The sequence below is a fragment of the Cervus elaphus genome, chromosome 24, assembly GCF_910594005.1.
Source record: "Cervus elaphus chromosome 24, mCerEla1.1, whole genome shotgun sequence".
In the NCBI taxonomy this organism is placed as follows: Eukaryota; Metazoa; Chordata; class Mammalia; order Artiodactyla; family Cervidae; genus Cervus; species Cervus elaphus.
The window spans coordinates 20,398,765-20,408,274 of NC_057838.1; the positions used below are offsets into that span (position 1 = coordinate 20,398,765).

Here is a 9,510-nt window from a genome sequence, read left to right on the forward strand (position 1 = left end):
ATCTGCACCCTCCTTCCACCACATGCTTTCTCTGATGAGATGGTGGTGATACTAAGGAATGTGATTTTTTGGGATTGCATAGCGAAAAATGAGAACATTGAGATTTGCAAAACTCAAGAAATCATTATTTTCCAAATGACCAATACTTGCACATTTAAAAGTGTACAGGTTCAGAGACCCAGTCAAAGTTCAAAACAGACCAACTGATTCTAATGTAACAATACAAAAAGTACATTGACACAGTTTCAGATTCCACATTGCAACTTTAAGAAACTGCCTCTTCTCAAGTGCTGATATGCTGCTATACTATCAAAGAAGAATATCCAGGATAATCTGAAACGGCTATTAAAATAATCTCTCCTTTTCCAGCCACATTACCTATGTGAGGCTGAATTTTCTTCACTTATGTCAACCAAAATAGTATACTCTACTAGCAGGTAAGAGAATCCATCTGCTTTACTATGCCAGACATTAAATAAATTTGCAAGTATAAGAGAATGCCATTCTTCACATGTTTGGTTTTGAAAAAAAGTTTTCAAATAAAATATATTTGTGGTAATGTATAATAGTTTGTAATTGTTTTCTCAAATAAATTAGTAAAATGTAAAAGTTTCTGACTATGAATGGACTACAAAACATACAGTATGCTATTCTATTCAGATAGACTGAAACAAAGTAATCCGTAATAAAAAGACACCAACAGGGTTCTACTCTCCTCAAAATCATTCTGCTGAATGACAAAGATCCTTTGAAAGCCGAATAGTATTCATAGGTATAGTCTATGTTTGCCTTCAAAAAACTGTCACGTGTTTAAAGACGTAACATTTCTAGTTACTACATAGCAGAAGTATCAGAGTCATAAAAGAGAAGCAAAGGCTAAGGGATTGTCATTGAAAGAGATAAAAAATAAAGGCAATATGGGATCCTAGACAGAACATGGATTAGAAAAAAGGCAATACAGGGAAAAAAAAAAAAAAAAAAACACTGAAATCCAAATAAATTTTGTTCTTCAGATAACAGTTCTGTACCAAGGCAGTTTTGAAAACTGTACTCTGATTATGGAAGTAGGAGATACAGGGTAAAGTGTAGATGTTAGCTCTCTACACTATTTGAACTTGTAAATCCTAACTCAAACGCACAAAGTTAAAACAGAAAGACTCTACTATCAAGATTCAGCACAGAACAGTTTCACGTCCATCTATCAGATATGTTCCAAAGCAAGCAAAACAAAAATGACAGAACTTCTAAATTCAGTGACAGAACCTACAACAACAACAACAAAAGGATCAAACATCTTTTTTTTCCTTTCCACCGAAAGTAAACATTTAGGTTGTCCTGGAAAACTGTCAAGTGTTACTCTGATGAAACACTTCAAATTATGAGACTATATCAATAAAACACCAAGTTTCAAACAACACTGAATGAAGGACACAAACTGTACTGAAGTTACTCTTAGGGGAATGAGGGGACCGCCCTGATTTTAAAAATTGAACACAATGAAATCCATGGACAAACAATAGGCTACGTATAAATTAGCTGAGTGAATGGTCAGTCTACATAAATATTACTTTTCGAATATAAGGTTTCAATACTCAGCAAATGTTTCTCCAAGGCAATCAAAGTATATTATTAGAATCTATCCTTTAGAGCAGGGGTCAACTAGCTACAGCCCAAAGGCCAAACTCAGCTGGCCTGTTTTTATACAACCAGGACCTAAGAATTGCTTTTATATTTTTTAAAAGGTTGTAAACAAACAAAATAGAGTGACAGAGATCCTCCGGCCTACAAAGCCTTAAATATTTGCTATCTGGCCTTTTATAGAAAAACTTTGCCAATCCCTGCTTTAGAGTAATGAATTTTATTTAATTAAGTGAATTTGATTATAATTTAGTTATTAATTATAAAGTCCAATGTGGACACTATACTCTGAAATGTCTTTTTTTTTAACCAACAATTTACTGAATTCTTTTAATATTAAACCCAGAAAAAGTTTTTGAAATTTGAAATGAAGAATTTTATAGAAATTATTGCCAATTTTGGAAGTAGTCTCAGGTACCACCATAATAAATTTCTGAAATTTCACTGACTCTGAAAACTTCCTATACTCCCAAGAAATGTCATCCACTCCAGAACATTCTGCTTTAGCATGAGACCCACAGAAAACCATCAGCTGTTAGTAGTTACATAGTAAAATATATCCTCAGTCATCTTTTATTAACTTAACACTGATCACAAAGTTGAAATTTTCCCATTTCCTCCAAAGGTCTATAAACTGACCTTTTAACTCTTTAATCAGTACAGAAAATCTGTCTTCATCTCAAACCAGTTTTGATTTAGCAAATTATTGATAAACTACAAATGTACCTCCCAATTGAGAATATATGTAAAGTACACCTTTTGTTTCAAAACAGATTTAAACCATAGTGAAGTTTTACAGAGCTCAGGCCAATGCTCTTTGGGAAGGGAATGATTTAGTATCAAAAATGTTTTTATGCATAAAGAAATAACATTTAAAAAAATTTTTTTCAGATTATTCCTTAAATCTTGAAAATTAACTTACTATAAATTATACATATTTTGCAAACCCTTAAGATGGAATGAAAATTACCAGGAGGCCCAAAAGAACTTCCTAGAAGAGTTTTACTGAGTTTTACTTTTTCGAGTCCTTTGGTTATCTGCTCCTTACTTCACAGAACATGTATGACCCAGATTTCAAGTTACAATGGGTTTCGGCCTTCATTCAGTGAGGGGAAACTCAGTCCTCTGTTGAATCGCTAGTGTCACTGACAATCACTTTATTTTTTTTATTTTTATTTTTTGACAATCACTTTACTAACAATCACTTTAACATCTACTCACTTAGAAGAACAGGACTGGCCTATGAGCCTTCTAAGGTCTCTGACCATCTCTAGACTTCTGATGCTGTAACTTAGATTTTAAAAAATACTTATGACCTGCCTCATTTCAAACAGCATCTGCAGCAGCCTATCCCTTATATACAAATGGGGTACTGGCTACACACAGAAGAAAAACACACAGTGAAGACTGGAGTGTAGAGAACAAAAGGGAAGAAGCAAGGATTTTACCAGAAATTAGCCTCATCATAATCCAATACTATCAGCCCACATTGTTTAACGCAAACATACATTTCAAAACTGTCAGGCCATTGAGAGAAACCACAGGTTTCTTTCATGCTGTCTTCCCCCAAAGCTGAAGCAATCATTTCCTAAAAGAAGTATTTAGAAATACCTCTTGATTTAAGCATTTAAAAAGCACATGCAGTAAGCATACTTCATTCTGAAAATGGAAAGTTGCCTCCAGAGCAAATTGGTATCAAGAAGTCGCTTTTCCAGTAATTTTAAGTTGAGCACCTCAAGTTTACTTCTTGAACTTGAGAGAAGAAACGAAATAGACAAAAATCACAAGCCTTACCTCCCTGGAACTCGGGCATGTCCCGCTTCCCTGATGCCTAAGGAGGCCACTGCCCTGCAGAGCAGAGGGGCTTGGGCACTCCCAGCTCCAGGGCCAGGCATGGGAAGCACAAGGGCCATCAAAGGAGGTCTGCAACAGCCCCAAGCTTTCTTCAGACCTTCTCTAGATCAGGGCAATCTTGGAATCTGCCCAAGCTCGCATTTCAAATGAAGGGCCTTGAATTTGCAAGAGGCAAGTAGTCTCCTGGCTCTTCTCAGATTTTGAGGACCCAAATAAATAAAAAAAAAATAAACAGGCTCCTTAAAAGTGGTATTTGCCTTCAAAGACACTTGAAAATTCAGAGTAAAAGACATACACCACGGAACCACTAACTGAAGACAATCACTGGAAAAAAGTTTCCTCATGGCAAGTGTTGTTTAAAGACACAGAATTACAAAGATGTCAGACATTAAAAGAACAAGGTAGTAAAAAGGTTTAATATCAAAATTCTCTTTCTAGGCCACAAACAAAATGTTCATTAGTTGGCTGAGACAAATGGCCAACTAATGAACCTAGTTCTGAAACAAACAGAACTCTAGAAATCTAAAGTCGTCTCTCAATAACAGCTCACAATAGCCCTCAATAAGCAAAGCTCTCAGCAGCAGACCTTCACTAACCCTGATTGAGGATAAACACTGAATTTGCCTCACCTGCTCTCTTCTGCCTTTGCCTGCAAGTCCAGGGTCTCCAGGAGCACCATGGCTCCTGTTCCCACTAGGGAATCAGTGCCTCTAGTACTGCCTACAGGAGTGACCCTATGACTTTCAGCAGCTCAATTTCCTCAACAACTAAGACAGTTGTTCTAGAAAATAAGCCACCTCATCCAGAGCCCTCAGGCTGCACAGCTGCAGAGACAGGAAGTGCCAAGTTCAGGAAGACCTGCACAGATCAGGTCAGGGTCACAGACTGGTGACCTAAGGCTTTCCTCCAGGCGCTTCCACACCCTACAAACCATCTCCCCCTTTCAGCTCAGAGTTTCCCTTGAAGACTGAAAAGCTGAATTATTTCAGGGAGTAGTCCCTACCATCCGAGGCCTGCTCTGACCCAGAAGGCTTTCTTCTTTTCATTCTCTCTGTCCTTCCCCTAGAGCTGCAGTGAGAAATTGGACAGCACTTTCAAGACACCAGGCGTTAAAGACCATCTATGGAAAATCTCACTTAATTCGCACTAAGGAAAAGCTGCCTAACCACTGAAGTCTACACTTCAATCGGATGAATGTATAGTATGCAGACTGTTTTTCCATAAAAAGTGCTGCAAAATAAAAACACAGAGCTACCAAACTGGTAGGAAAAAACAAGCGAATTTTCTTCAGGATCAAGGCAAGAGACTAAGCTCAGATGTGTTTCATACCTCTCAAAATTAAACAAAACGAATGGCTGCTTGTACAAAGAGCAGAGACTAAACAAACTTGTTTTTGCGGTGTAATCAGTGCATCCTCAAGCCTTGTTCAAAAGGAAACAGCCTCGGAGGGTATTACCCCTCAATGAAAAAAAACCTCACTTTGAGACAATAAAAAACAACAAAACCTAAGTTACTGTGCTATTTCTCCCATGCGGATACTTCCAGTTATGATATACTTACTATTGGAATAACAAGAGATTAAAATTTGTGACCAGGAAAAACTACAATGTAGAACAGAGTAGGAACTGGCACCAAAACCTTGGAGAGTGTTTCCCAACACAAGCCCTACCATTTCGCACACCTTATTCCAATTCTAAGTGGCTTGTAAATCATTTGCAAGGCGAGGTAGCCCCTTCCCCCAACTCTAGTCATCCTAACAGCGGGGCGTATTTTACAGCAAAACTGTAGCCCTCGGGAGCGGCCCGCGGGGCCGAAGCCTGCGGGGCCGCCCTCCGTCGCCCGCCACCGCGGTGGGCAGAGGCCCGCGGGGCTCCATGGCGCGGGCAGAGGCCCAGGGTCGTGCAGGCCCTTCCCAAGGAGACGGAGGCTTCCGCCCGCCCGCCCCCGGGCACTGGTACCTCATGCTGTAGGCGCCGGCGCCCAGCTCCTGCCCGATGCCCGAGAGGCTGGCGTCGAAGTCGTGCACCAGCCCGGACTCTATCACCTCGTCCATCTTGAGCACCCAGGCCATCTTCCGGCCTCGCCGCCGCCCGGCGCGCGGCGCGGTCTCCGCGAGCGGGGCGCAGGGGCCGGAGCTCCGCGGGCGCGTCCTGAGGGAGGGCGCGGGTGAAGCCTCCGGCGGAGCGGCGAGTGGTCACCAGCAGCGGCCCGGGCGGCGGCCGGGATGAGAACAGCCGGGGCCGCGCGGGCAGGGCACGGCGAACCCGGCGAGCAGCTGCAGCGGGAGCGGCCGGGCCGCCGGCAGCGCCTCCCTCCCGCGGGCGCCGGCCCCGCGCCTCATGCCGCCGCCGCCGCCCACCCCCTGCGCCGCTAGCGCTAGCGCCGCCGCTGCCGCCGCCCGCCCCGCCCCGAGGCCCCCGGTCGCATCCTCCCCGGGAACGCGCGGGAGCGGGAGCGCAGCCCGCCCGTCACCCTACCACCGGCCTCGACCCCCCGGCCCTCGGCCCGCCCGCCCCGGCTCGAGCGCCCCGCCGCCCCGGCCCACCCCGCCGACGCCGCACCGCCGGCCCGAAGGCTGGTTTCTACGAGGCTCCGGCTCGAGCTCGCTCGCCGCTTCCGCCTCCCGCGGCCCCGCCCCGGCCGCGGCCCCGCCCCCGCGCTCGCCCCGGGCCAGGCCCACCCCGCCCCGCACCGCCCGGGGTTTCGCGGCACTCCCGACACTTAGCTGTGAGGGAACCGTGGGGCAGTGTCGTGCGGCTCCGCCCACACGGCAGGTTCCCAGCCTCCGCGGCCTGGCGGCCTCCCTGCCCGCCAGCCCGGGAAGAGGCGGAGCCAAAGGGCCGCCCGTTTCCGCACATCCCGAAAGGCAGGCTGATTGACAGGCGACCTGAACAATAATGGCAAGCGCCTGATCGAGGCTCCCGTGAGTCCCCGTGCCTCTATACTAAACCACCAATCAAAATCTTCTTCCTCTTGGGCGGGTTCTAGGACTGAATTTGCTGCCAAAAGAGAGAATTTATTGGGCCGTACTGGAGGAAGCCGCCCTAAACCCCACTTCTGGATGTGCTTTGATCTCATGTGGTCTTTGTGGGTAGTTTCTGGGTTTTGCCCACTCTATAGATGGCGAGATGGGTTATGCGTCTTAGCCATTAGCGGACTATTGGCTGTTCAACTCCCTCTCTGGGGGCTGAACGACCCGTTAGGCAGAAAGTCTTGACTGACGTGAGTGCAAGCCAATCAGTGCTCCCGAGAAAGGGCTCCGGAAAGTTATCTCGACTACTAACTACCCTGTGCAGTTTGGCGAGCTTGAGTTAAAGGAGGGGTTCGGTCTCAGGCTGTTATGCTATTGTTACTGTTTATGGTTCTGGAGTTCACTGGACATAGGGGTATTCCCATCCAGGGTCTTTCCTGTCGAGTCAAGGATACCCATATTCATGTCTATTGCTGATGCTGACTGTGGACCCGGACCTCAGTTGGGCTGTTGAAATACCTACACGTGGACTTTCCGTGTGGTCTTGACATCCATACAACTCGGCAGCTGGAATCCAAAGGCAAGTTCCAAAAGACAAGTAGGAGAAGTTACTGGTGTTTTAGGACAAAGATTCTTTGCTTGAGCGAACTTGAGTCAGGCTCCCAATCTTCTCCTGTCCTATCTGTAAAATTCAGGTCTAGCAGGAAGGAGTCATTTTAGGAACCCTTTATTTCTGTATCTGATCAGATTCCTTAGTCTCCACCATCACCTAGGTAATATCTGGTCACTCTCGCCTGCCTTCAACAAGAAACCTATTAGGTGGGTTCAACCAGAACCCCCCTTACCTTTTATGTTTCCTCTTAGCAATTTTCCATCCACTGACCTCTGCCCTCCTCCTTGGCTCTAAATTCCCATTTAGAGAATTTGCTGTATGTGGGTTGAGCTCAGTCTCCTTGGGCTTTCCAGGTGGCGCTCGTGGTAAAGAATCCATCTGCCAATGCAGGAGAAGCATGAGGTGCAGTTTCAATCCTTGAGTTGGGAAGATCCCCTAGAGTAGGAAATGGCACCCCACTGCCTGGAAAATTCCATGGGCAGAGGAGCCTGGTGGGATATTCCTTGCACTGAAGAGTCAGACATGACTGAGCACACATGTCTCAAGATGGCTGTCACAGCTCTAGATATTACATCTATTTTGGGGCTTCCCAGGTGACTCAGATGGTAAAGACTCTTCCTGTAATGTATGAGACCCAAGTTCAATCCCTGGGTTCGGAAGATCCCTTGGAGAAAGGAATGGCTACCCACTCCAGTATTCTTGCCTGGTGAATTCCATGGACAGAGGAGCCTGGCGGGCTACAGTTCATGGGGTTGCAAAGAGTTGGACACAACTGACTAACACTTTGACTTCAGTCTTGTTGAGCCCAGTCTCCCCAACTGCAAAATTCCATTGCAGTGGTCCCTGTACCTATAATCTGGTCCGTCCATCTTTAACAATTATCATTGTTTTTTTTTCCTTAACACTTAAGGCCTGGGACCAGAAACTGATACAGAATCTTTATTCTGCATTGTATTCTATTAGTCAAGCAGCCACAGAATCAGATTGATGGGTGGAGAGTTAAATCATTTGAGGATCATGTCTTAAAACTTCCAGAATCACCCTCTGACCACAAATGTTTTGCATTCTTTCCACATGCAGCATAAACTCGTCTTCTCCCCAGGCCCATGTGAAGTTCTCATTCCATTACAGCATTAAGTTCCAAAATCTTGTGAGGTCCTGGAGCAGATGAGGCCCTTGGATGTAGTTTCTTGGGTGTAATTCAAGTGGTTCCTCTCCATGTGAAGTTCTGTGAATTAAAAAGACAGCAGATCTGCACCAATCACTACCACAATGATGAGAGATGCACAGGAGACTGCCTCTATAGGCATTTCCCTTCTAAAAGGACAGCAATAAAAGGCACACAGTAGTTACTAGTCCATAAAAATTCTGAAGTCTAACTGGGTAAATACTGTCGGTTCCTTGATTAGGATTCTGTCAACTTCCTGGGAATACTCAGTGGCTCTTTTCTCCATCTACTGGGCTCTTGGCTGCACCTTCTGAGTTGTCCTTCCAGTTCCATAAAAAGTAGCCCATGTTTACAGCTAACTCGTTTTCTCAGCTGCTTCCTGTCCATAGTTGTGCAGAAGTCTGAAGATCTTTCTTCATGGCTGTCCCTTCCAATCTAAGCTGATACAATTCATTTTTAAACTTTGTAGGTCTTTTGAATCAATTTATAACCTACTCCAATAAGCAAAAACTGCACCAACACATTGTGGGGGGAGGTGCAGTTTAATTGTATTGTTCTGGTTCAGTTTCTTATAAAGTCACAGTCATGACGTTCACACTGCAGTCGTGAAGGCTTAACCAGGCAAGAGGATCCACATCCAGAAACCTCAGTGACTCAATGTTTGGGACCACAAGGCTGCTTGTTGTTCAGTCACCCAGTGATGTCTGACCCTTTACGACCCCACGGACTGCAGCGCACCTGGCTTCCCTGTCCCTCACCATCTTCCGGAGTTTGCCCAAGTTCATGTTCAATGGATCAGTGATGCCATCCAGCCATCTTATCCTCTGATGCCTTCTTCTGCTCTCCATCTTTCCCAGCATCAGGGACTTTTCCAGCGAGTTGTCTGTTTACATCAGATGACCAAAATACTGGAGCTTCAGCTTCAGTCAATATTCAGCATCAGTGAATATTCAGGGTTGATCTCTCTTATGATTGACTGCTTTGATCTCCTTGCTGTCTAAGGGACATTCAGGAGTCTTCTCCAGCACCACAGTTCACAGGCATTAATTCTTTGGCATTCTGCTTTCTTTATGGTCCAGCTCTCACAAACATACGTGACCATATGTTGGGAAGACCATAACCTTGACTATACAGACTTTTGTTGGCAGAGTAATGTCTCTACTTTTCAGTACACTGTCTAGGTTTGTCATCACCTTCCTGCCAAGAAGCAATTGTCTTCTGATTTCATGGCTGCAGTCACCACCCACAGTGATTTTGGAGCCCAAG

The 9,510-nt window shown here is 45.1% G+C and overlaps 1 protein-coding gene across 2 annotated transcripts in view; it reads right to left on the reverse strand.

The window, feature by feature from the left end:
* The window catches only part of UBP1 (upstream binding protein 1), a 64,715-nt gene extending 58,930 nt beyond the window's left edge, over positions 1–5,785 (reverse strand). For both annotated transcript variants that reach the window (XM_043886932.1, XM_043886931.1), the window contains exon 1: positions 5,451–5,785. In XM_043886932.1, the coding sequence (XP_043742867.1) occupies positions 5,451–5,563 (113 nt within the window). In that variant the 5' untranslated portion in view covers positions 5,564–5,785. The remainder of the gene's footprint in view (positions 1–5,450) is intronic.
* Between the last annotated feature and the right edge of the window lie 3,725 nt (positions 5,786–9,510).